Below are 27,880 nucleotides of genomic sequence, written 5' to 3'. Positions count from 1 at the left end.
CTAGAGTTGTTATCAGAGTTATCGTAGCCTCAATGTGTCACAGACCCTTTTAAAAGATGTGTAAAGTTACTTACAGCACTCTGTCGTTCATTTTAACTCATGAATTCTCTAAATAACATAACCTACTGAACATACTAAAAGTTTTAAGAGTTCAGAAATCAATATTTGGTGGAATAACCCTGGTTGTTAATCACAGTTTTCCTGCATCTTGGTATGTTCTCTCTGAGTCTTACACACTGCTTTTGGATAACTTTATGCCACCCTGGTGCAAAGAAATTAAGCAGTTGAGCTTAGTTTGATGGCTTGTGATCATCCATCTTCCTCTCGATTATAATCCAGAAGGTTTCCAGTTAGGTAAAATCAGACACGCATCATTTTTAAATGGTCTCGTAATTTTTTCAGAGCTGTAGGTTTTAGTGGGGGTTAGTGTTTGAGATAAAACTAGCTCCTTTTAAAAAGGGGGTTCTAGCTTCTACAGATCTGTTCCAGCTAAGAATTTACATGCTTTAAATGTTTTTTGCTGACCTGACTTCTAAAACTAAGTGCTAAAATACAACTTGTATTGTTGTTGTCATACATGTTACATCAGGATTGTAACCTTAAAATATTTAGTCATGTTCCCTCAATAAGAAAAACATGAATGAGCTGCTCAATGAATTTATCCAAATAAATTTGAATTTGGCATTAATTTTTAAAAATGAGTCTGGGCTCTTATGACTTAACAAGGTGCTATTTTCTGCTTAACTACAGATTACTGTAGTGTTTATGACATATTTCTGAGTAAACTCCAGAGATACCGGTGCTGAAAATCACCAACAATCATGACACTCCAAATTAGAGACTGCAGGATTTTAGCTCACAGCTCTCTGACGTGAGTTTTCCAGATGACAGAAGACTTATGTTGGCTTCTACTCATTAAAGAGGCAAAAGTCAAGAGGGACACCAAGGTTACAGACACAGGCAAAACTCCTGTGAAATAAAGAATGGCAGTTGGAAAAGCAACAGAACCAAATTAGGAATCAAGGTGTTCTTACCCTAAAAGATCTGCTTTCTTTTAACAAACAGCTTCAGAGTTCATACAGGTTATAAACAAAGTGAAACAGCTTGCCTTGCTTATTGAACGTACACACGCTAGCCACATTGTTCTTTCAGTGAAGACAGTAAAGTGATAAACTCTTACAATGAGTCTCAAAAGTCACTTACACCACATCAGGGTCACATACCAGCAAAAGCGCTTGCACACCTGCTCCTTTTTCTCACACACACTTCAGCAGACCATGGGGATCTATAAATAACTCAAATATCATAGCACATACATAAACCAATGAGGTGCTGCTAACACTACCCAGAACAATTAATTATAAAACAAAGTCTGAAAAGACAAGTAACAATGATCTCAGAACACAATCCAAATTCCAATTCCAAAGTAAGAAAAGCATTTGCACTCCCTATACCGGCTATAAAACATTAATAATTGTGCTTATGGAAAATAGTGACCAAACATCAGTGAACTCCCAGAAGGTGGACTTTATAAGATGATGAATTTAGCTTTGCATTTATTGGTACAAAAGACAAGATAAAAACAACCAAAAAGAACATGAAAAACAACATAGTCATAAATAAAGCTTCTCCTACTTTGCATAATGCTATTCATACTCAAGTCAGACTGTTTTTCACAGCCACATGATTTTACTTGAAATCATTTCAAATCTGATGTGCTCAAGCAAAATGTAATCGTGGAATCAACAGTGCACTTTTTGAAAAGTGCCTGGTTTATTTTAACTGAAATAAAAAGAAAAGAAAAACAGACAAAACAAAAAGGTAGGAGGGTGACATAAACCAACAAAAAAGTTTTTCCTTAACTGATTGTTCAAAGAAATAGCTTAACACTAGGAAGTTCAATACGAACAATAAACCTGCTTCTTATACGCCACTTCTGCCAGTCACCCAACACCCAAACTTCAAATGTCCAAGAGAGTGAGAGAGACGGACACAAAAGGGCGATCCAGGTCTGCAGCAGGTTTTAATGCTCTTCAAGAGGTGAGAGAAATGGCACAAGGTCCACACACACACACATCCACACACATACATGCGCTCATTGTCCTGTCATAAAAAGAACGCTGACGCAATCACAAACTGCAATAAATAAATATTTTATCTTAAGAAGGCTTTCTTGGGTTCATGGTGAGCAGGATTTTTTTGTTTATTTATAGTATTTCAGCTTGTTTTAAACACACACGCACACAATACTCACTCACTCACTCACTCATACGCGCACACTCACACACTCATACTCTATACACTCACTCACTCAGGCACACACCACTGCTCTCTAACCCACTACTTTCAGAAATATTTACAGACCACAGCAGCCCAATCTGGGCATCGTAAGTAATGCTACATCACATACACACACTTCCTAACAAGTGAAAGAAAGAAAAAGAAAAAAAAAGAAAAAAAGAAAGCAGCAGTCTGTGGGACGCTTTCACGTAAAGCACCACTTTCATCACCCTAGGACTTCTTCTGGAAACACTGGAGTAGAAACCAGCATTGCACAGTCAACCTCTTGAGTCCTGGCGTAGACAGTATTTCTCTTTGCTTATAGCTGTACTGGGATCTGTGTGTTTAAAGGGTCAGTGAATGTATGCAATGCAGAGGGTGCTATGGTGGTGTAGGAGTCCTCAGTTTATCTAGGCTTAAATGCCTTCCTCCTCACGCCCGCTTTCTCGGTAGATGTCTTTCACTAAGAGGACTTGAGTTAGGAGGCTTTCAAGGACGTGCTTTTCTAGAGGAGTTGAGCTGAACCATAGCGGACCATCGGATGTGGAGACCTCTGGCTTCACATAGAAAAAATCTGTCCTCTCCCTCACCGACTCCGGGCTGAAGAAGAAAAGAATAGGAAATGTATTACTTAATAATACAGATATTTTCCTACAGCAAAAAAAAAACTAAAATGTACTTTTCTTCCCACGAAGACAGGAGACTCACCATTTAGACAGGTACAACTCATACAAGCGGCACTCGCGTTTCTTAACAGGACAGCGATCTGAGCCTCCTGAACATTCATCCAGCTCAAAGTTTGAATTACTACCATCCTTACGTCTCCTCTTACTTGCTGTTGGTTCTTTTGAGAGATGGGGATAAAGAGAGAGGGGAGGGGTTACCATGGCAGTGCAATCTTGTAGGGGTGGGAATCGATTACTATCTCACGATTCGATTCGATTCCGATTTTGGGGGCCACGATTCGATTCAAAATCGATTTTTGATTCAAAACGATTTGAATTATAAAAATTTCTGCTTCTGGCTTATGAATCTTATTGAAAAAAAAACCCTCCATAATATACACTGGTCCTGGAGCAAGTAATGTGTTACAAAAACAATAAAATGTGCAGGAATGTGGGTCCTCAGTGACAGAGGAATCACTGGGATATCACAATGTTAATGACGTTAATGAACAATAAATACATAAATAAATAACACTGCTTTATTACCAGGCTACTAGCGGTGGTGTGTAGGTGACGCTGCTGGGCTGATGTGATGATAGCAGTGGAGCGCTAAAGTTCAGGAGCAGCTGCTGATTAACTAGTTAATTTAAGGTGGTTGTATTTCTTCAGAAAGGGGGCAGGAGGTGGAGAAATTAATTCATATTGTCCATTCCTTAATTCCTCTGTGATGAGGAGCTGAAATTAGCTCTGATTAGCTTATTGTTATTTTTCCGTTCCGCCTTAAATGCTGCAGCCCGCTGCCACCTGTAGCGTTATTTAAGGTGGAACTGGAAAGTTAGCTAGTTAGCTAGCTAACAGTTACTGAAACTAACTACTAGCGATCTTTTTTATGCTTGTTATGAAGCATTCTGCCATAAAACATTGAAACTACACGTTAATCTAAGGTAATATAGTGCTTGTTCTGCCATCTTACCGGTGATTCTCAAACACCTACGCTCTGTGTGTGTCTGGAAGATCTCCAAAGGGACAAGCGCTATCCCCAGGGTTGCCAGGTCCAACAAAAATACCCAGCCCAAAATCAGTCTAAAACCCGCCCCTCAGAATCGATTTTGGGACATTTTAAATCGATTCTGAATCGTAGTAAATGAGAATCAAGATTCTTATGTGAATCGATTTTTTGGCACACCTCTACAATCTTGTGTTTTTCAGGTTAAAAATATTTAAATATTTCAACATATATCAACAAATGGTCATTTTAGAAAATAAGCAAGTTTAAAAGCAACTGAACCCTTTTTGTTCCATTTACTTCCAGAGAAACACAAAAAGTAGAGCAGAGTTTTTTTTTTTTTATAAAATATCTAGAACTGGTAATAAAATATTTGATAATACAAATCAGTTTACATGATCAAATTAAGAATGTTAATTGGATAAAGAAAACATACCATGCTGATCCTGCGAGATGGAGGGGATGCGTATACAAACGGTGGTCTCATGGTTGTGAGGTTTGGAAGTGCTGGGGCCATAGACATTGCCAAAAGAGAGGCGCAAGTGCTGCTCAACAGTGCGCAGGCCAAAGTATTTAGTGTTGAGATAGACGAGAGAGCGCAGGAGAACGGAAGGGGAGTGCTCTCCCAGCTGCTTACTACTCCACAGACACAGCTCCTCCACACGGCCCCAAAGAGAACCTACAAGCCGAATGACAAACAATGGCATTTTTGATTATGTGGTCAATTCGCAATCAGCTGGGATTTAGGATTTTGTAATTCTTTAAAAGGCAAGACAAAGAAACAAAATGTTGTGGATGCAATGATGAAAAGTGGAAAAATTTAAACCAAATGTTACATTTTGTTCAGTTTGTCAAAACCACACTTTCTGGTACATTTCTTAATTACCTTGGTGTAACAGACATTAACATTATTAGCAAAAAATGACATCAGATCTCTCTCAGGTCTTTACAAGAAGTTTAAAAATGTCCTCATAATTTTATTAAATCATCACCTTTTGTTCAGGATGTGAACAGCAATAATTATAATCATTGGACACTTTCATAGAAGTACATCAAGTGCAACACTACAACTATAAAACACAAAGCTTTTTACCATCAGGAAGAACACTGGGTTGCCAGTCTTTAAGAATCTTGTTAAGCTCTTCTCCAAACATTTGGTAGGCAGGTTCATTGAAGAGGTCATCTGTTCTTCCTTTGTCCTGCAAATGCTTAAAAACCAAAGCAGTAAAACATTAGTGGGGGGGGTCAGCCCAAGAGGGTGGGTCAGCCCAACCAAAAACTTAACTAAATAATAATAATAATAATAATTTAACTGTGAGTAATCACACTTTTTGGAACGAATACAATTTCACTAGCCATAACCAGGCATGATTACTTTCACACCTGTAGAATCAAGAAATCCCTTAAATAGAACCCATTTTTGGAAGGTTTGTGTCTTAATTCATCTGGCGTGAAACCAACATTGTACTAAAGTAAAACATGGTGTTGGTAGTGTGATGGTCAGGGGCTGCTTTGCTGCTTCAGGAGCTGGAAAACTCAGTTATATATGAAACCAGCAATTCTGATGTTTACGACTTCAAGCTAAGGTGTACTTGGGTTATGCAGCAGGACAATGATCCAAAGCCCATCTCTGAATGGCTTAAACAAGACAAAATAAAGGTTTCTGAGTGGCCTAATCAATTCTGATTAAGATGCTTGAAAACTCTCCCACAAACAAACAAAGAAAACAAAATTTTACTGATCTGATTGGAAAGAAAAAAAAGTGTCCTCATAACTTTGTGGTCAACAACACGTTTCAGGATGTGAACAGCAGTAAGTTATAATCATTGGACACATGCATTTCTGAAAACAAAATCCTCATATTCGTCTCAATCAAATAAACAAAAGTTTTATCTCAATTGACCATTTAAATCTGTCTTTTTTTTCTTTACTTCAGAGTCAACTTGGAGGAATTAATTCTGCTCTTGCACAGGCTAGCTTTCAACTTTCCCAAGTATAGAAGTAAAATCATGTCTATTTGTTATGATAAAATTAATGGTAAAACAGTTTAGGGTAAAAAATTTAATGTTTAAAATGGATGTGAACATCTGCAATGTGTAAAACACAAACACTCAAAACTGACTAACCTTCTGAATGCCAAGGCAAATGTAGAGAACGCTGTCTGGAGCATAGCGCTCCCCATTGGGCCGGCGCACTTCTTTGACGAATCTAGCCAAAGCCTGGTTAAGCTCTGCTGAGCTCAGAGAGAGAAGGCTGCCTTTCAAGCGAGCTGGAGTCACTACATAGGCACACAAAAAAGAAATTACACTGGCAGTTCAAAACACTCCAAAACAATAAGCGTACCATGTCCCATATCAATAATAAAGCACATAACACTAGAAATTAACAAACACATTGTTAAAGGAGCATTTAGCAGGAAATGAGAGTGAGCATGTGAAATAGCTACAGCAGTCCAATTTCAAACCACCACAGAAAGTTATCTGCCCCGCCCACCCGTTCCAGACACGAAGCTCCCTCAGGTTGCCAAGTTGAGGAGGCTGAATCTACACAGTCCAGTGTAAAAAGAGTTTAGTAACTTCTACCATGGCAAGCAACAACGAGTCATCTTCTGAAAGTTAATCAGCTAATGAGTAGGTTTGGAGTGTTTTTAATTGTTTTCACATTATAAACCGGCTCATGTGAACTTTATCCGTAGTTAGCTAACCTAGCTTTATGCACCGCTATCTGTGTTAACCTAAGCCTGTTATACCGGAAAAATCCCACTGCTCCAAAAATACACACCCTAGAGTTGGAGTTACTATATTACAGGTCCTAGAAATAAACTGCTTAGTTTAGCAAATTACATACATCTATATTTGAGTAGCCTACAATTGTATCTTGTTGCCACCTGATCTAGACCTCAGTTTTGACCTGCCCTCACTGCTGTCAAGTGAAGCCAGTGAATACTGGGCAGGTACCACTGGTAGGAGAGGCAGAGAAACTTTCAAACAAACCACCAATATTTACACTTATTTTAGTCTTTTTTTTGGTCACTGAGCTTTTTTGTGACATGCCGAGGATTTTTAGGCTGTGAAGCAGCTAGAATTTGTGTGCTAGCTTCCATGCTGTAGCACCGCTTGCTATTGTGTATTGGCCACCTCGGGGGTGGAGTTACCGTTGGGGAACGAGCAGCAGGTGAAATCAGAGCACAAAATAACCACAAATACCGTAACACACTGCACACTCCAATAGGAATATACTGGCTAAAGCGCTGCTGACAAGAGCTGCCAGTGCTTTAACACAGCATGTTTTCTTAATATCTGATGATACACCCTGATCATTTTATCATTTACTATTGAAAATAGTAAATAATAGTCCCCCACTGGATAACTGTGATAGAATATTGGGGGGCAGAAAGCACAGGGGGAGAAAAGGGACTTTCACTAGGAGTAAAGCCACGTTTATTTGAGCAAATAAGAAAATAAGAAAAATGTGTCCTCATAACTTCATGTGATCAACACTTTTTTTCAGGATGTGAACAGCAGATAAGTTATAATCATTGGACACATACATTTAATACTGAAATCTTCTGAAAAATTATGTACACTCCTATGCTCATTTAATGAACAATCTTATATATATATATATATATATATATATAAAAACAATAAAAAAATAATAAAAAAAAAAACACTTGATCAGAGAAGCTTTTCTTACCTTGTTTAAGCAGATCTTTTTCTTCTGAATCCGTGGGTTGTGTAGATGAAGATACTGTCCAGCTCCTCCATGCATTAAGGCCATACCTCGAAGTGAGCAGGAAAGAGCCATCGGCTGCAGTGGGGTCTGTTGATGAGGAAGAGGCTGGAGAGGACTCCTCTTCCACTGCCCGTCTCTTGTTGCCCTAAACAAAAACATCAAATGCTACAGTTAATAGGACAGAAGGTATATTAAAAAAAGATCACAGTTCGAACTTTTTAAATTTTGTTTTAAGTGCAGCAACCATGACTATTCTTGTGATGTCCTCATATAAATCCTTAGCAATCATGCTGCATCAGAATGTGAACAGCAAGGTGTTTATAATCACAGGACAGATTCTAAGATTGAGGTTTATAAGAATTTACATAATTTTGAGTACCCTTCTTCTGGTTCGAGGCCGGGGAGTCTCCTCTTTCTCCTCAGTCAGGACAGGGGGTAGTGAGAACCCCATCTCTGCATCCAGTCCCTCCAAAACAGGCACAGGTTCAGAGGCTGTAGGCACACATGCAACACAAAAAAGCAGCCCATGCTTAAAAGAGATGACAATTCCTGGCTTGCTATTTAACATATAAATTGAGGAGTAATTGCTCACTGGTTCCTCAAAGGGTATTAATGATGCTTATATAAGCTTGTTTGAAACCCTAATTACATAAGAATACCACTCTCCTCACCACTTACACACACTTCCCTATGCCCGACAGACAAAGTAACAACTGGAAATAGCCAAAGAAGAATTTTAATCTGAGCTGCTATGCTCTGTAGTTCTCAATATACACTACATGTCAGGACGTGATCAAAACACATTATGCAACATTTAGCAATGAACAAAAAAAATAAAAAATAGCAACAGAAGCTACACGAGTGAAGAAGACACCAATCCAAAATGGAATGGAAACAGCTACCCAACTCGACAGTAATCCTTCATACTAAGTTACAGGTCTGTCAGTGAGGACATGATGAGAATGTCACACGCCTGCCTTTTATATTGATTATGCTCAATGTTTGGTCTGGTTTTATTTTCTGACAAATATATCAAGCAAACATGAAAAGAAAGTGTTTGTACATTGAAAATATGGGTCCAATGCAAATTTAGGGTCATCTAACCCCTATGCCTACAGTTACCGCATGCCTACAGTACTATAAAATAGAAAGCAAAATTATATTTACTGTCTGTGGCATTTTAAGACCTTTGGGTGATTGATTTAAGACCTAAAGAATAAAGAAGGCCTTATTTTTTAGATAAACAAAGACTTTAGATTAATGATCTACAGATAGCCCATACATGCAAAAATGTGTCCTCATAACTTCATGTGGTCAACAACACTTGGTTCAGGATGTGAACAGCAGATAGGTTATAATCATTGGACACATGCACTATGATTATATGCTCAATGATTGAATTGCTTACAGTACCTAGAGGCAAGTCGATTTCCAGGTCAAGCTCTGGCTCATATTTATCTTCCTCCTCTTCCTCCTCTTCTGAACTGCTAGCACTGCTCTCACTCTTTACTCTCTCCGTTTTCACTGCACCAATCTTCTTTTCACATTTAATAGCTGAAATGAAAAAAAGAGAAAAAAGTTACAGTCGTCAAATAAAAGAGTGAAACTGACACACTAAACTATACCAACATTCCAAGGAAGTAAAAAAAAAAAAAAAAACACAAACAAAACATATAGATGTATTACACACAGTGATCCATTTTAAGTGTTCATTTCTTTTACTGTTGTTGATTATGGTTTACAGCTAATAAAAACCCCAAAAATAGTATGCAGTATATTAGAATATTCTAAAAGATTATTTGGTGCTTTTGTCAGTGTGGGCAGTGTACCAAGTCCTGCTGGAAAATGGAATTCATTTCATTTTCCAGCAGAACTTGGCACACTGCCAAAAGTACCAACCGGTCTTATAAAATATACACATTTACTCTTTAATTATATTCTAATATTTTTAATCATTATTATCATTATCCAACAAAAATGTATATATATATGTGACACACACACACACACACACACACAAAACACAAATATATATATATATATATATATATATATATATATATATATATATTAAATGTGTCCTCATAACTTCATGTCAACATTTAGTTCAGGATGTGAACAGCAGTTAAGTTATAATCACTGGACACATTTTTTGTTCATACAGGGTCACAAGGTTTGTTCATTTTTTTTAAGTAAACATGAAAGAAAGACCTATAGGCAAAAGGATGTTCGCACCAGAGCAGTCAGGTTTCTTCTCGTCCTCTGTGCTCGTTTCAGCCATAGACAACAGGTCAACCTCGAGAGGTATATCAGGAATCTTGGATTTGAGCTCTTCAATGGCCTTGACAATCTGCTCAGCATTCTGCAGTGTAGTGGGCAGGAACACTGGCACAGGTACCTAAAAACCACAGAGGGGTGACAAAGTTCCTCTTCCTTTAATCAGCCATCATAGCATAGCAAGTACTGTCAGGAATCCCACTATGACAGTACTAAACAAGTGAATTTTAAAAAGGCTTCACCAGCAGTTGTAGTACTGACTGAAACAGATATAGAGAGAACCTCTTACTGGTACAGGTATTGCAACAGGTGAGGGTGTGGCCTGAGCATAGAGGTTCATCGGCATTGGGACATACACAGGAACAGGTATTGGGACTGGGACATATTCCTTGACCAAGCCCTCCAAGCCTTCCTCTTCTGTAAACACAAAATGAAGAACCCGTGCATTAGTCAGATTCTGTCACCGATACACATTACAGGTCTCAGTTTAGATTTACCAACTACTAGCTGCAGATCATTTGTATTTCTCTCAGTAAATGCTTTTTTTTACCTGTCTGCAGTAGTTTGCTCTGCATATGAGGTTTGCAATAGGTAGCCTTGGTCATGGTGAGGGGTTTACAAAGCACAGCTTTGTTCTTCACATCCTTAAGGACTCCTCCTCCTCCAGCATATGACACAGGACCCTGATTCATCAACTGCATGGAATAGAGAACATGAGACAAGCTTAGAGTAATAATATTAAAAAAAAAAAAAAAAAGGTAAATTACACTTACATCATTCTGGTTGTGATTTGTACTAATTATAGGTATATACAGGCTATTCATGGTATTTATAATACGTAATAAAATGAGAACACACTCACTGCAAGTTTAGATGCCGGGGTCTGTCCAAGTCCTATAATATTAGATTAAATGATAATTATACATAAATAGATCCAAAATGCAATGGAATATAATTGTTGTACATATTCTTAGAGCTGGTTAAAATGTCAACCAAACCTGTGTTTTCTGGGCCTTTCTGTGTTGCCATATTGGGCTCATTTTGTTGGCAATAGAAACGGAGAAGACACTGTTCATCACAAAATTGCTTTGTCTCTGCTCGCCACTGCACAGACTCAGTCAGGTTTCCCTGCACCTTACAGCAGTCACAGCGCGCCGCCTAGTGGACAAACGACAAAACAAGTATTAAAACATTATTTTTTTTCAGTTCTGGGGAAAAAATAAAAAATAAGACTTTGTTTATAGGTATAAGTTTGAGTAAAATTCAAATGTTGTTTATTCTATAAACTACAGACAACATTTCTCCCAAATTAAAAAGAAATAGTCATTTAGAGCATTTATGCAGAAATAAAGAAATTGCTGAAATAACAAAAAAGATGCAGAGCTTTCAGATTCAGAAATCAATATTAAGTGGAGTAACCCTGGTTTTTAATTACAGTTTGATGCATTTTTGCATGTTCTCCTCCACCAGTATATTGTTTATAAGCAAAAACTCAAGCCACAGACAATATAATGATTTGAACATCAAGATGCTTTTAGGAAACTGTGTTTGAAATAGTAAAACTTCTTAACCATCTTAATAGTATGCATCATAATGTCTACAAAATCTGTGATAAGATTAATGTTTTAGAGTAATATTAAAACCAGCTACAATCAAAGCAGGGACAAGAAAGTGATTCTAATGTTAAGGCCGACCAGTGTAACGTATAGACAGAGATGTTTTTAATGTTGTGGCTGACATGTTTGATCTGCGCTTTTTGTTTATCTCAGGGTAGTTTTTTTAAATAGAGAATATTGTAATGTGCTGAGGTACTAAGTTTAACAGAGCTTTAATGGATGAAATAAATGCAATAAAGTGTAGTTCTATATTCTAACCTACCATAGAAAGAGAAATCGCAGCATCAGCTGCATGTGTGTGTGATAGAGAGAGAGTAAGCAAGTGAGCAATCAAGATCCTGAGATTCTTCAGCACAGCAACACTGCTGCGACAGTTTGTAAAGTAGCGGATGGCTCAATAGTTCGTTCGCTGGATTAGAGTTTGTGCTGAACAAGAACAGCATGAATGGCCGCGAGAATGCACACGCATGTGCCCACACAAATTTAGGACAACATGAGAAAAATGCGAGATCAAACAATATTGGTTTTACAGAACATGGAATCGTACAAGCGTAATAGGAGGTCTGAATGCGTGATTGTAATGCAAAATGCGCACATGCTGGTAGATCTGAATAAATTTTTGCCATTTGTGAATCGATTCCCGCATCTGAATCGAGATGTTAAGAATCTAAATTTTCCCCCACCCCATACTATATATGTAATAATGCACTACATAGTGCAGCCCTAATATCATGACATGTTCCATCCTTGATTTAATTTTTTATAATTAAATACATATCACTTTACATTTTAAATTACTACATTACTTTTTTTTCTTCAATATTATGCAGTCCCAGTCTTAGATTGTGTCCTCATATAAAAAGGGATCAACACTCTGTTTCAGAATGTGAACAGCAATAAAGTTATAATCACTGGACACAAAGCAATCCAAAGAAACCATGCTACCACTATCACACTAAAAGAGATTAAACACACCTTATAGTACCAGTCGTGAAACTTCTTTGCACAGGTCTCACTGCAGAAGTCTCTGCTGACCCCGTCTATTTGTTTTGTGATAGACTTCTTACACATCTGGGTACAGTGGTTGCAGGTAACACACTTTAGGCCCAGACGGCGTATAAAGTCCTGCTTGAACAACAACTTGCAACCTGTGCAGAGAAGGAAGGTAATGTACCAATGTCGGTTAGATTTTTACTCCATTAACTTCAACTCACCAGTCTGTTGCTATATTCCAGAAATGCATAGTTAGTTGGTCATTCATTACAGTCAATTACAAAACCTAATACAGGTGAATATCATGCACCAAAGATGTAGTAGACAAACACAATAAGAAAAATAAGGGAAGTACCTTCACTACAGAAGGGTCTCTTGACCCCTGAGAATCTGACAGTTTCATGAAGTGTCTTCTCCTCCTGGCAAAACTCGCAGAAGGTGACAATACAGTGGAGTTTCTTATAATCATCACAACACGTCTTACTGCAGAACTGGTATACTTTATCCTGAAGAGAATAAACGTGAAGAGTGAGATAAATAAGTTGGATAAAATGGAGACTGATTCCTTCACATAGTGTGTAATTTTATGGGAAAAGTAAATCCTATAGTAATCAATGCCTTTATTTAATTCATCAGCTGCTCCAAGAGAGCCAAAACACAAAAGTGAAATATATTTCGCTGAACAATAAAATGCATGTGTGTGTGTGTGTGTGTGTGTGTGTGTATATATATATATATATATTTTTTTTTTATATATAATTATATTTCTAATATTTCCCATTTTCTCCCCAATTTACACAGCCAATTACCCAACTTACTCATTAGGACTCCCCCCATCACTAGTAATGCCCCAACACTCCAGGAGGGTAAAGACTAACACTTGCTTCTTCCGATACATGTGAAGTCAGCCAATGCCTCTTTTCGAGCTGCTGCAGCATTTTCAAGTAGCATCACAGCACACTCGGAGGAAAGCGCAGCAACTCTGTTCTGATACATCAGCTCACAGACGCCCTGTGCTGCGGACATCACCCTTTATTGATGTGAGGAGAGAACGCCATCTACCCACCCGGAGGGAGCAGGGCCAATTGTGCTCCCTCTAAGTGTCAGCAGCTTGATGGCAAAGCTGCATGAGCTGGTGTTCGAACCTGCAACCTCCCACTCATAGTGGCAGCGCTTTAGACCGCTGGACCACTCAGCTGCCCAAGAAAACATAAATTTTACAGTATTAGGTTGTGTCCTCATATAAAAAAGGGTCAACACTCTATTTCAGAATGTGAACAGCAATAGTTATAATCACAGGACACGTTTCCATTACTACTTTAAAAGGATTAATCGCAAACCTTGTAGTACCATTCGTAAAACTTCCTGCAGGAATCTCTGCTGACAACCCTATATATACACACACACTACTAAACACAATGTTCTCAATGTTCTTTAGTCCTTACCTCCCACTCAAGAATCTCTGGTTTTAGACTAAAGGAGCCTCGGCAATAGTTGCATTTTAACTGGATGTTGCTGGAAGCTGAGGAAGGAAGCTGACCATTGGCTGAAGTCTGGATGGTGGCACTCTAAAACAAAAAATGTGTGGAAATTGGAACTTGTCAAACTCCAATTGTGCTCTCTTCATAGCAAATAGAAACTTTATTTTCAAGTCTTCGTGATAAAGCGTATGTACCTGGAACTTTGTGACACACTGAGAGCTGCAGAAGTTTAAGACTTTTCCTTCAGGCAGTGTCGCCTGATACTGAGGTAACGAATTTCTCTTACAGAAATGACACGAGGGCTCAGCAACTACAAAAACAGAGGTAAAGAGTGTTAATCATATTTCAAACATGCCAGTTGTGCAGCCATAGACACAATGAATTGTTGTTACCATTTAATAAACGTTGATGTGCCTAAAATAAACAGACTGTGTAGTGTTTAACAAGATATGCCACTGTATATAACAAGAAAAAAAGATGCATAGTTTAAGGCTTAAATCACTACCTGCTGTTTTCAGGTCATGTACAAACAGTGAGTCTGTGCATGGATCACTCCACTGCATTAGAAGAAAGGGTAAATAAAGCATTTATAAAGGCTTCTTTTTCAGCAATGATTCCATAACCAAGATCTAGACTGGACCATTCTGAGACGTGCAGGTACTGATGTCCAGATACACAAATATTTGTTAAATGATATAGTTGGGGAAACTCAACTGAATAATGCATTATTCACAGAGGTTAAAACAAAATTAACACAAACAAAAAAACCTTCAGAATAACACATTTCACAAACATCTCTGCAAACTAAACCCTGCAACTTTAACAGAAACTGCAATGGAATGTAACTAATAATAAAAAAAAAAACATGAATAAATAAATCATTTTAAAATAAATTAAAACTGTGACTCCTATTTAGATTAGCCAAGTATTTAAAGGGAGGTATGGACTAAGGGGCTGTGTAGTCCAAGACTAGGCTCAATTCTGGTCATCTTCAGCTGGGCCTGAACTGGTAACAGGTGAAAAGTATTTAAGTCTTAAAAAAGTATTAAATAAACCCTTTAAATGAAAAGTTCATAAACAGCTAGTTTCAATCCTCCCATCTATACATGCTGATGCGAATGAAGGTTTAACGTCTACAATAAGTGGTGACAAAAAAGCAACCTTAAGGTTCCTTCCAGTTGAATATTGTTGGTATTGCTAGCATAATCTTAGTGGGCACGGACCAATAAAAAGATAACACAATGTAAACAGTTATCCCATTTCATAGTACAGCCCTCTCTTATTTCCACATAGACAGCATTTTATTTACCTAACTGAACAGCCTCTAATTTGAGAGGTACGATTACAATAGAATTTACAGAAGTACATAAATTACAGAAGTACATAATGCCAAAACACAAACCACTGTCTTATCACAATCATAGGGCTGCTCTGTACACAATGGAATTTCTGTGTTCTAACTGGGAGACTGAGTTAGCTCTAATATCAAGTACTTACTCTGTGCAACAGCAGAGACTTTGCTCTTAGTCAGACAAGATGTAGAACAGTAAGGCTCCATGACACCATTAGGTCCAATGCCGTGAGTGACATCAAACGATCTGCACATCACCTTACAACCGCAACATTGGGTCATCTTTCCATGAGCCTGCATGTAAATATATTATAAATAATAAGGTGTAGCAATCAAATTTAAGGGCTTCAGTCAAACATTGCTCCAATCATACAGGCTATGTTCATTCCAAGCCATTCCAATCAATTCTATTTTTTACTCAGATTTTAACTGATTGTCTCTAATTATATACCCTTTTTCTCCCCCGTTTGAAAAGCCAATTAACCCACCCCAATGCTATTTTTTTCCAGTATTGGTTATTAGGTTGTGTCCTCATATAAAAAGGGATCAACACTCTGTTTCAGAATGTGAACAGCAAGAGTTATAATCACTGGACACTTAAACATATAAAATGGTACCAGTACAACAAAAACAGATTTGCAGTTAATTAACAGTGTCATTTACTTAATTCACAAGTGTATCCTCTCATTCATGTATACTGGAACTAGACAAGACATGTAAATGCCTCACATTTAAGAGGCACTGCGATGACAAGGTTGTTTTATTTACTTATTAATTCAATTATTTTTTCATTTTTAAGAAAAGTTATTGGTATAAAGGCTATAAATAATGCAAAAAGGAATACAGAATCTCTGGTTTTAGACTGAAGGGGTCTCTGCAATAGTTGCATTTCAACTGAGACAGGAAGCTGATCATTGGCTGATTTTTTTTTTTTTTTTTAACAATTTCTTTCTAATTGTATCCCAATTTGGAAGGCCAATTATCACACACTCACTCCTTAATCCTCCCCCAATCACTAGCCAGGCTTCCAGCAATAAAGGGTAAAGACAAGCCCATACCTCCACCGATACAAGTCAGCCACCACCTTTTTTTTTTTTTTTTTTTTTTTAACTGCTTCTGATGAAGCATCATTATGTAGCACACCCAGAGTACAGCAATACATCAACAAGCAGAGCAAGACCAATTGTGCTCAGAGGGTCTGGCTACTGACGGGGCAAGCAGCATGACCCCGGGATTCAAACCAGTGATCCTCCTATCACAGCAGAACCTTAGTCCACTGGACCACCGGGAGCCCAGTTATGGCTTTATAACGGTTGCCATTCATAAATGTAAGTGACCTGTACCTGTCTTAACAAACCTGTTCCTGAATGGACATATATTGGCATATTGATGGATTTAAAATGGATCTTTAATGGATCTTTAAAATTGTGCTGAGTGATCTGATCTTACTTGGCGGTTCACAAACATTACATGCTCACAATCTAACTAGATGTGACCCAATTAAAAAAAAAAAAAAAAGTCACTTTTTAAGTCACTTTAGCCTGATAACATTGACAAAATAAGGAGAAAGACCTGCATGCACCATAAGGAGATTAATAAACTAGTGATAAACTGCTTCTTCCATGTTGTTTAAATACTTGCAGGAATATCAAATTGCATGATTCAAAAAGCACCTTAAGAGGCTTTCTTACCTGCTTGTATTCCCTGACACAGTTCTGACAGCAGAAACGCTTCTGCTGCCCGTCAACAAGTAAAAAGTGATTTGCTGTGGCACGACTTGGCAAGTAGTTCCCACATTGCTCACAGCAGTTCATGATGAGCCCATTGGCCATACGATAACGGTTAAAGCAGGCGTCACTGCAGATCTTATGGGTGACATTCTTGAAGCTAACCTCATGCCGGATCTAAGGATGAGACAAAATGAGACAAGGTGAAGATCTGACAAGATAAAAAAAAAAAGGTAAAACAAGTGGACAAGCAATAAAAATGTATACATACAACTGCTAACTAAAAAACTGATTTAAAACAGGTGAGTGGTGTGGGTTCAGAATACATCAGGGTTTGTGTAAATTTGTATTTAAGATAACAATTCCAGGATTTATTGGGCTCAGATTGTGAAAGAGTGCAGAGTTCAAGGAGCATGAGATTATCATTTTCACACATGGATTGGCCACCACAGATTCCAGACCTTAACCCCATTAAGAATATTTAGGATGTGCTGGAGAAAGCTTTGCGCATTGCTCCAAATCTCCCATTAATAATACAAGACCTTGAGGAAAAATTAAAGCAATTCTGGACAGAAATAAATAGTGTGACATTGCAGAAGCTTGTGGACATTAAGCCACAGCAAATGTGTGCTGTAATCAAAGCTAAATGTGCTCCAACAAAATATTAAATATTCAAATTTAAATAAAGTTAATAATCTACTAAGCATCTATACTGTTAAAATATACACATTAAAAGAGTAACCCTAAAACGTTACTATTTATTATGACCCCCTCTTGTAACTGATGTGTTGAAGTAAAACAGTAAAACAAGCATAAAATTATATTATACCAAAGTACAACATCCTGCCAAAAATGACTCTCAAAACAACAGAACTGACCTCTGTGAGCTTTCCACAAACGGTACACTTGGTTTTGAGACTGTTCTTGGGGGGATTCTGTTTGTTTTCATATGCACCCAGACATCCAGTACTGCAAAACTCCTGAAACGATTCACTCGAGTCCACCTGAGCCACAATTGTTCCTTTCATACTAGTAATGTCCCTGGTTTAAAGAAAAACACAGTGAACTAAGCATATGTGCATCACAGCAATCTTGCAAAAGAATATACCAAAGCACAAAACAAACCACATTTGCAGCCTTACTTTTTGCACATGGTGCAACTCTTTTTGGGTGTGGGCTTGTGGGAGAAGGCAGAAAGGCAGGTTGTGGAGCAGAACAGGTGGGAGGAGCCTTTGCGCTGATAGGCTGTCTGGCCTTTCTTTAAAGGCTTCTTACAGTTGGCGCAGGTGACCTTCATGGTGCGTGTGGGTTGTTGGGACCCTGAAGAGGACTGACCAGGAGGTTTGGGAAGAGAAGCTGCTGGAGAAGGAGAGTCCACTCCTGGCTGTTTCTGATTGCGGGGGAAAGATGCTGATTGAGAAATCCAGGAGTCTAAGGGGGGAAAAATGGGTTTAACACATTTAACCAAAACCCCAAAAGACAAAGCCAATAAAATAAGGGAGCCAATAATAAAGAGAGAAATACTACATTCAAAATCAGTATTTAATTGAGCTGCTTTAGAAATGCTAAGATGAGGGTAGACACATTCAGTTCAAAGAAATTATATTCAAAAAATGTCAAACCATATTCTGCTCATCTATATATTACAGCATTATGTTGAATCTCTTACTAAATTTAGAAAAATTAAATAGCTATTAAACATCAAAATCACAAGTAATTAACACAGGAATATCTTCAAGCTACTGTATACTTGTAAATTTGTACAAGTTGGGACAGTATGTAAAATGCATATTAAATTTCTTCACATTTATTTGACTTATTCCCTTGCAGGCAACATAAAAATAACGAGTTTGGTTAACTTCACTTTCTAAATATTTGTCCATTACTGTATTTCTGGGCCTTAATATTTTCTGGCTTTTACAAAACCTTTGTCAAGCACTACAATAAAGAAGCATGTTCACAAAGGCCACTTCAAACTTCATGCTGTGTGCTCTGGACCAACGATAAAAACGTCCAACCAGATTGTTGTCAGAAACAAGTGTAAAACCCAGAGTCCTTAATGGTTTGGGGTTGTGTATGGGGTCTGTATGGCTCTATGATGGGAGCATTAATGCAGAAACGTACATTTAGATCTTGTGGCAGCACATAGTGCCTTCAACACAGTATCTTTTCCAGGGACCTTCAACAAGAGAGTAAAGGTACTGGACTGACCTGCCTGCAATCCCAACCTGACAATGACAACCTGTTGCAAATTTTAAGAGTTGTCTGCAGGTAAAATGGGGTGAATAAAACCCATGAAAATCTTAACATTTAACCGCCTGCAATTCTCAGTTTTCAAAGAAGGAAGAAAAAAATGGGAACAAACCTTTACCTCCCAACCTTTAAAAAAAAAAGATAATACAAGAATATATATATATATATATATATATATATATATATATATTAACAAATGAAATTAACTTGTAATACAGAAATATATATATAGGGTTCATACTGTCTGCAATTAAATAACAGTAATGTAAGAAAGATATTTTTAATTTGCCCAACCTATTCTGATTTGCGAATGAGAAAAATGCAGCAGCATTACCAGATCTCTGGTGATTTCCCGTCTCTCCATTTTGAACAGGCTGGGAAGCTGAGCTAACACGTCCTGGGTTGAAAGTGGGTGAAGGTCTACCGGCAGATCCTTGGCTCTGCTGGGCTTCTGGGTTCAAGCTGAACGCACTGCTGATCTGTAACCCGTTTTCTGCTGCCTCTACCTCCTCCACGGCAGAACCTGGTCCACTGTCCCCAGTCAATGATGTCACACTTGTGATTTTAAGGTTCATATCCTCTTGGGCACTCTGAGTTTCGGATGTTTCCGCTGACGTTGAAATGGCAACGTCTGACGTCCCTCCTAACGTGGTAACGCTGGCAATTTTGATTTCTGAGTCTGGTTCAGTGCTGCTCAAGGCATTCCTGGCCGGACCGACTGCCAGTGAGGAAGACGATGATCCTCTGTGTTCAGAATCTTCCTCATCGTCTATAACAATAGGTTCACTCTGGCTTTGGAGCGTTGTGGTTACGGCTGCCGCAGAGGCAGCAGCAGCTGCAGAGGTGGGAGGAGTGGGTGCTTCGGAGGATGCTGTTGCTGTGGTAGCTGACTCCACACAGTCTGTGGTTTTGGCAGCATCGAGGGCCTCGACAGGTGTGGGGGAGTCTGAGGGGGTTGGCGGCTGTGTTCCCCCCTGAGAGAGAGCAGGAGGCCCCTCTACTAGCACAACATCATCATCATTATCCTCTGGAGCTTTGGGCAGGTCTGTTGTCATGGCACCAGCTTCACCTTGATGCTGCCCATCTGAGGAAAGATCCGTTGCAGGTGTGGCTTCCATGGGCTCCTCCTCCTGAATCGAGACCTCCTCCCCATCTGCCACAGGCTCCAAGTCTCCATCCATCACTTCAACCACCTGTTGACAGCGATGTCAGGAAAGAGAAGAGAAATAGCTCACATATGCTTATTAAATAGTAAAGCAATGCCCGAACCCTACCTAGGGCTGGACAATATTGCCAAAATGTTTATCATGATATGTTTATTTTGTTTAGTTGATATAATATCATTCAATATATCCAATATCTCCTGTGGTATACATCACACACTGACACTGCCAGGCTACGGAAGTCTAGTGTTCTTGTGCTTTCTGCTCGGCTTTGAAAGAAATAAACTAACAGCAGTGCCGTGCAATAACTTAAATTAAATGTACTTCATTTCAAAAATATACACATCATAAAAACCTGGATCTCCTTTATTATTAGGACTCTTATCTTGAAAAGGTTTACTTTTGTTTGATTCAATCGCACTCAGCTGGGTGAACAAGCATTTTAAAACCTAGAACTTCAGGTAAGTCACCATGATAGCAGCCGGAGTCAGCCGGTTGAAGCCATGATGCTACCAGACAAGTCAGTGTGGTTTAGCAGTGAAACTAACCGCTGGCCTTGGCAGGCTTTAAATGTGTTAAATGTTTCCCTGAACTGGAATACTTGCTGATATTTGAATGACAGAATACTGGGTTTGCTGTGATGCCAAGAGCTTCCCACAACGTCTACTGTTTAGTGAGTCTAAATTTGTTTATGAGAAAAGTGTCACACTGCATACGATATTGGAACCATTACTGTAAAATTTTGGTCCACCTAAAAAAAACTTGCCATATTTTTAATGAGCACTTTGTTGCTCTGTTTGGTGTGCACCAAAGGAAAATTAGATCTTCAACTGTCCAGCTTTGGTCATCATGCACTCACAGCTTTCTGTCCTAAGCTAAAAGAAATGGAACCCATCATGGTTTGATGTGCACTCATGTTTTTCTGCATCAGATGGAGGTTATCTGAGTTTCTTTAATGTTGTGGTGAAAAATCCTATATCAGCAGTTACAGAAATCCTCAACCTGCCCATCTAAAACCAACAATTAAGCAACGCTTTTTTTTTTTTGCATTTGGATGTTTAATTCGAACATTACCTGAAGCAGCATGAGTTCATGCATTGCAGTGGCCATCTGCCCAAAAGAAACACTGTGCAATGCAGGTGCAGCTTTTGTTTAATATGTTGCCAGAGAGATTAAACAACCCCTTACATACATGCATACATACATATATATCAAAAGCTAATGAACAAAGAAACTGATGCTCACTGTATCCAAGGCCTGCTGCTATATTATTACGTAAAATGTCATCATGGATGTCCCCAAAACAGGACAATACAATCAGTACTGACGCTATCAAAAATCAAGGAACCAACCAGTGATCTCCTAAACAGTAAAGCTACTGTATTGTGTGCTACCAGATTATATGGACAAAAACAACAAAGCTCACTTCTTAATGCCATACACATCCATGTTATGCTTCTCTCACAGCATGAATTTTATTGTGATACACAGTATACTTTTCTCATCATATCAGGGCTGTCTTCAGTGCAAATTCTAAACATGCCTGTTCAAATATTTATGGACAGCAATTTTACTGCATGCATACAGATGCAATAATTTGCACTCATTACGGACACAGATGTACAAATGTACACTTAGTTTTGTCTAGGTGCTGTAGAGAAGCATAGTCAGATGAACAGATGAACATGGCAGATGAACATGACACTACTGGCACCATGCCTAATGCCAGGTGTGGGGCAGAGGGGTATAAAGTCCCCTAGTATTAAGCTGTGGAGCAGTGGAACTGTATTTTTTGCAATTACGGTGTTCCATACTATATTTCTGGATAGTATTGTGGATGAGGTGTGGTGGTTATTATCCAACATTGTGATCAGATAAATGCTCTCGTCTGTGAATCAAATCCGCAACAATGCTCTAAAATCTAGCAGAATGTCTTCAACAAACAGCAAAGACGGTTACTTCAATATAATTAGAATAAAACTAATGCCCTTGATTTGGGAAGAAACGAATGAGCAGGTGTCCCACTCCTTTTGCCAAGTTAAGTGTATATACAGTCATATGAAAAAGTTTGGGCACCCCTATTAATCATTTTTAGTTCTATATATTTGGGTGTTTGCAACAGCCATTTCAGTTTGATATCTCTAATAACTGATGGACACAGTAATATTTCAGGATTGAAATGAGGTTTATTGTACCAACAGAAAATGTGCAATATGCACTAAACCAAAATTTGCAAAAGTATGGGCACCCTTATCCTTTTATTGATTTGAATACTCCTATTTTTTCTGACTTACTGAAGCACAAAATTGGTTTGGTAACCTCAGAGCTTTGAACTTCATAGCCAGGTGTATCCAATCATGAGAAAAGGTAGGATACAAAGGGAAGGATACAAAAAGTTGTCTCAGAGATTTAACCTGTCAGTTTCCACTGTAAGGAACATATTAAGGAAATGGAAGACCACAGGGACATTTCTTGTTAAGCCCAGAAGTGGCAGGCCAAGAAAAATATCAGAAAGGCAGAGAAGAAGAATGGTGAGAACAGTCAAGGACAATCCACAGACCATATCCAAACAGCTGCAGCATCATCTTGCTGCAGATGGTGTCATTGTGCATCAGTCAACAATGCAGCGCACTTTGCACAAGGAGAAGCTGTATGGGAGAGTGATGCGAAAGAAGCCATTTCTGCAAGCACGCCACAAACAGAGTCGCCTGAGGTGTGCTTTTGCATTTGCATACCTCAGGCGACTCTGTTTGTGGCATGCTTGCAGAAATGGCTTCTTTCGAATCACTCTCCCATACATAGTGGATTGTCCTTGACTGTTCTCACCATTCTTCTTCTCTGCCTTTCTGATATTTTTCTTGGCCTGCCACTTTTGGGCTTAACAAGAACTGTCCCTGTGGTCTTCCATTTCCTCACTATCTTCCTCACAGTGGAAACTGACACGTTAAATCTCTGAGACAACTTTTTGTATCCTTCCCCTGAACAACTATGTTGAACAATCTTTGTTTTTAGATCATTTGAGAGTTATTTTGATGAGCCCATGATGCCACTCTTCAGAGGAGATTCAAATAGGAGAAGAACTTGCAATATGCCACCTTAAATACCTTTTCTCATGATTGGATACACCTGGCTATGAAGTTCAAAGCTCAATGAGGTTAACAAACCAATTTGTGCTTCAGTAAGTCAGTAAAAAGTAGTTAGGAATATTCAAATCAATAAAATGATAAGGGTGCCCTTACTTTTGCACAGGTCAAATTTTGGTTTAATGCATATTGCACATTTTCTGTTAGTACAATAAACCTCATTTCAATCCTGAAATATTACTGCGTCCATCAGTTATTAGATATATCAAACTGAAATGGCTGTTGCAAACACCCAAATATTTAGAACTAAAAATTATTAAGATTATTAGGGGTGCCCAAACTTTTTCATATGACTGTATGACAGTACTAAGCATAGGATAATATTTAAATATTAGTTTGTAATGGATAAACGATGATAAGTGCCATTTTATTTAAGAATTATTGGTGATTATGGCCAATATTTTAAACAGATACTTACTGATGTAATTACTGGATGCTGGAAAAGGACCAAGCGACACAGGCCGCACTACTACAATTGGCCACACTGGCTGTGTTACTTTAAAATTTATTGATTTAAGCTATTTTCTCTCCTTTCTCTCCTTAAGTTATGAATGTGTATATAGCACTGGCAGATAGGTACATGTGTAATATCAGATATAGGCCCAAATTTCTCACACTAGTGCATCTCTATATGCCACTATTGATGCATGATGTCTATGGATCAAAATATCACAATAATTATTGTGCATCGAAACATCTTTACATTTTGAAACTATTTCTACCATATCACTCACTCATACTGTACACTTGTGGGTCTTTTCTGTAGGTTGTGCATCAAGCCATATAACAGGATACAGATCATTGCAGATACAGCTCTGAAAAAAAATCAAGAGACCACAAACAGTTTTTTTAATTAGTTTCTCTGATTTTTCGAGTGTTTCTCTGAGTGTTCGAGTAAAATTTACATTGTTGTTTTATTCTTTACACCACGGACAACCTTTCTTGCATATATTCATATACATAAAATTTTAAGAGTTCAAATATCAATATTTGGTGGAATAACCCCGTTTTTAATCAGTTTTCATGCATCTTGGTATGTTCTCCTCCACCAGTCTTACACACTGCTTTTGGATAACTTTATGCCACTTCTGGTACAAGAATTCAAGCAGTTTATCTTGGTTTGATGGCTTGTGATCATCCATCTTCCTCTTGATTATATTCCAGAGTTTTTGAAATTGATCAAATCAAAGAAACTCATTTTTATGTTGGTCAAATTGCCAGCTACTCCTTTACAATTTCTGGAATCCCCAGCCTTCCCATTTTTAACTCAATTACCCAAAGATCCTTTAGCTAGCCTACATCTGGATGCAGCATAAGCAACTACTCCTTGGGCCAAAGGTGTTGTCTTGTACAAACAGACCCACTTTAAAAAATATCAAAATATCATGAAATCATAAAACAATTTAAGCTTTGTGGTCCTTGGCTTCTCACACATCCTCAGTGTAAATGGATGAGAAGATCTAACTTACTGGTCCTGTTAGCAGGGAGCCACAGCCTCATGGAGTCTTTATGAGCACATGCGCCATGCGCTCACACAGCCTCCATGCATGTGCTAATGGAAGATACTGGCAGGCAACCCAGAATGAGCCCACCACAGCTCACCAGAGAAATGCATTAAGCTCCACAGTCTGCAGACGCTATGGTAGTTTGGCCATCATATAAAACCGTCTTCAACACAAATTCTCAGGTTGAACAGGGCCATTTAACAGAACGTAGAGTAATTCCAGAAATGCTATAAAGCTACCACCTTTTCTACTGGGGTGCTACACGGAATCAGACAGCCCAGATCTGTGTCCTTGAATCCTGGACACTGGAATAAAACTTGCACAATTTCTTACTGAACCTTAGGCTCCTCACATAAGCTGGCTAGGTTAGTTAGTAAGCTAGCTACCATGCAGGCAACTGGAGCACGTAGTTAAGCTATTTAACTTCAAACTTGGCGCTAACTTACTGCGCACAAAACGCACAAACTGCGACACACATGCAGCAGATACATACAAATATACAGCTTAATATAGAGATACATTTCTAGGCAAAACCTGAAAACGTGCTTCAGAAATTCAGTGTGCTCCCTGTTCCCACCCCTGGCCTCTCTTTGCGCATGCAGCCATTGGATTAGCGTCGAAGTGGAGGGAGGAGAGCCTACAAGACTGCGCCATTGTTAGCTATTTCATGGTAGAAATGTCGCAAGTTGTGCACAAACAATCATCGCGCCAATTTCACCACGAACTCCACAAAATCATTATAAAACAACGAGAACAGAGACCAACAGCTTCACCAACTATTACGCATATAAACTCACTCTTTTTCAGGGCACACTAATCAATATTAACTAACCTGGCTAGCTACAAATCCACTACAGCTCTGGCTAACTAACTAGCAACCCACCTTTTAATTCAGCTATCTGCCCATATAATCTATATAGATAACATTTTACAACTTCTAATTAAGTTACTGGTGTTCTTATACTCGTGCAAGCAAACGTTTCATTGGGAAGTTAACTAGTTAACTAGCTGGCTAACCTAGCTAATGGCTAGCTAGCTAACTACCCCAGAGCATTTACCCCAGGCAATCAAAGGCGATACACGTGGCTTCCTGCAGGGGCGCTATAGACACTTTAGAGCATCAACTATAATAATAACGCCTAGCTACAAATTTACCAAACTACCAGCCCGTCCGTTTACTTACTGACTCGAGCAGACTCAGAACAGCACACACCTAAATGAACAACAGAGATAAATATCACGCGGGGTGAGAGGTATCACAGTATCAATCTACCCCTCAGTGAGGAGCAGCGGCAGCACTGCCTCACGTCCGCCATTAGAGAGCGAGCGAAACAATACGCGAAGCAGAGGCAACAGCACCCTGCCACGGCGGAGAGGGGGAGAAATCTCAGGCGGGGTAAAATTGCCTGCCTCTCCTCCCCGGTTAAATTAGACCACACAACAAACGCAGGTGACTCAAAACATTCAAACCACTCCTTCAGCTCGAGCTACACAGCACAAGCAGCAGTTGTAGAAACTTTGGCCAATTAAGCTCAGAACAGCATCAAAACGCCTGTGAATTTCTTACCGGAGTAGAGCTGGAAACGGTAGAGCGCCAGTTTTGTGCCTTGACATAAATTCAGAGGCGCATGCGCGGAAACGTACAGACGTTCCAGGCGCGTGGGAGGATGAGGAGGGGGAGGACCATGCCCGCGAGGCCCTGACTATCGCGCATGCGCACTTTGTCCGGTCAATTTAGCTAGCTAAATAAAATGTAATCCCTGAACTGGATCCTGGAGCAGCCAGTAAAAGATCAGTATCAACTGTATTATCAAAGTCTTGATCACTATATAGGCCACATTCAGAATATATTATTTATTTATTTATTTTTTTGGTTTATTTTATTATAATTACATAAAGTTAAGTTATAAGTTAAGTATATATATATATATATCAATGACAAATCAGCACTGCAATTATTAATAAGGTATTCATTATTACTTGGCACCTCTTTTAAAAAGAGATATATAGAGGTAGAAAATTATATAACATTACACGGAATGAACAATGATATATATTATCCATATCAAATGCTTTCCACAATTAATGAACCAGCTGACCTAGCTTAGGTCTAACAGAGTTACAAGCAGCTCATATTTAGAAGCTATGCCTTTGCACAAATAACTAAGTTAGTTAAACTAACTATAACATAAAGCCCTAAAGCAGCAGTGCAGTGTTTTTTTTTTTTAGGAAAAAAAAAATCTTTGAAATGCACCAATAGTCCACACACATCCTGACTAACCACTAACTAAACATAATTAAAAAAAAATATATGTTAATATAATAAAATGCACAGAAGAAAAAAAAAACAACGTGCACGTGCAGAGAACCACAGAACTGTAAGGGAGGGGGTATCAGAACATGGCGACTAAACAGCAGAACTGTAACAATTGCTACATAAATTATTTCAACGAGTCATTTGTGTTATACACACGCATACTTTACCTCATTATCCATTGTTGGCTGCAAAGCAGATGGGAGTTCCTTCAGGATGAGAGCTCACGTTCAACAGGCTGTAGGACTTTCAATCCAGACTGAACCAATGCTATATTCCTCAAGCCTAACAATTAGAAATGTCGAGGTACTTACTTACTTTGTAGCTATAAGGCAGTTCAGTTCAAAGAGATGCAGTGTCGTGTTTTGATG

General features: G+C 38.6%; 1 protein-coding gene across 6 annotated transcripts; it reads right to left on the bottom strand.

Annotated features, from left to right (window-relative positions):
* Window positions 1-1,524: 1,524 nt before the first annotated feature.
* zmym2 (zinc finger, MYM-type 2) lies at window positions 1,525-27,880 on the bottom strand. Of its 6 annotated transcripts, none has more exons than XM_022680437.2 (24): window positions 27,680-27,698; window positions 24,425-24,505; window positions 19,719-20,577; window positions 18,274-18,562; window positions 18,010-18,172; window positions 17,096-17,308; window positions 15,551-15,698; window positions 14,248-14,363; window positions 14,018-14,140; window positions 12,928-13,078; window positions 12,555-12,727; window positions 10,962-11,121; window positions 10,826-10,857; window positions 10,514-10,658; window positions 10,253-10,380; window positions 9,922-10,084; window positions 9,100-9,240; window positions 8,066-8,178; window positions 7,648-7,831; window positions 6,078-6,229; window positions 5,045-5,159; window positions 4,388-4,630; window positions 2,989-3,124; window positions 1,525-2,880 (listed from the first exon to the last, which is right to left on the bottom strand). In XM_022680437.2, the coding sequence occupies exons 3-24, from the start codon at window positions 20,563-20,565 to the stop codon at window positions 2,697-2,699; spliced, it is 4,119 nt and encodes a 1,372-aa protein (XP_022536158.2). In that variant the 5' UTR covers window positions 20,566-20,577; window positions 24,425-24,505; window positions 27,680-27,698; the 3' UTR covers window positions 1,525-2,696. The 6 variants fall into 6 exon arrangements, with proteins under 6 accessions (XP_022536158.2, XP_022536157.2, XP_022536156.2 ...); XM_022680436.2 differs by lacking the exon at window positions 27,680-27,698 and adding an exon at window positions 26,763-26,856; XM_022680435.2 differs by lacking the exon at window positions 27,680-27,698 and adding an exon at window positions 25,160-26,740.

This window comes from Astyanax mexicanus, chromosome 11 (genome assembly GCF_023375975.1).
Source record: "Astyanax mexicanus isolate ESR-SI-001 chromosome 11, AstMex3_surface, whole genome shotgun sequence".
Lineage (NCBI taxonomy): Eukaryota > Metazoa > Chordata > Actinopteri > Characiformes > Acestrorhamphidae > Astyanax > Astyanax mexicanus.
Note: the sequence above shows the minus strand (reverse complement) of the source record. Positions and strands in the feature narration are given on the sequence as shown.

Excerpts from the sequence above, each read along its gene's own strand:
- zmym2 (XM_022680433.2), bottom strand. The coding sequence starts at position 21,657 with ATGGCCACTGCAATGCATGAACTCATGCTGCTTCAG. Across the intron at positions 15,699-17,095 it reads GTGTCAGGGAATACAAGCAG|GCTCATGGAAAGATGACCCA; the intron begins GTAAGAAAGCCT and ends ATTTACATGCAG. Across the intron at positions 11,122-12,554 it reads TTCACGACTGGTACTATAAG|GCGGCGCGCTGTGACTGCTG; the intron begins GTGTGTTTAATC and ends TTTGTCCACTAG.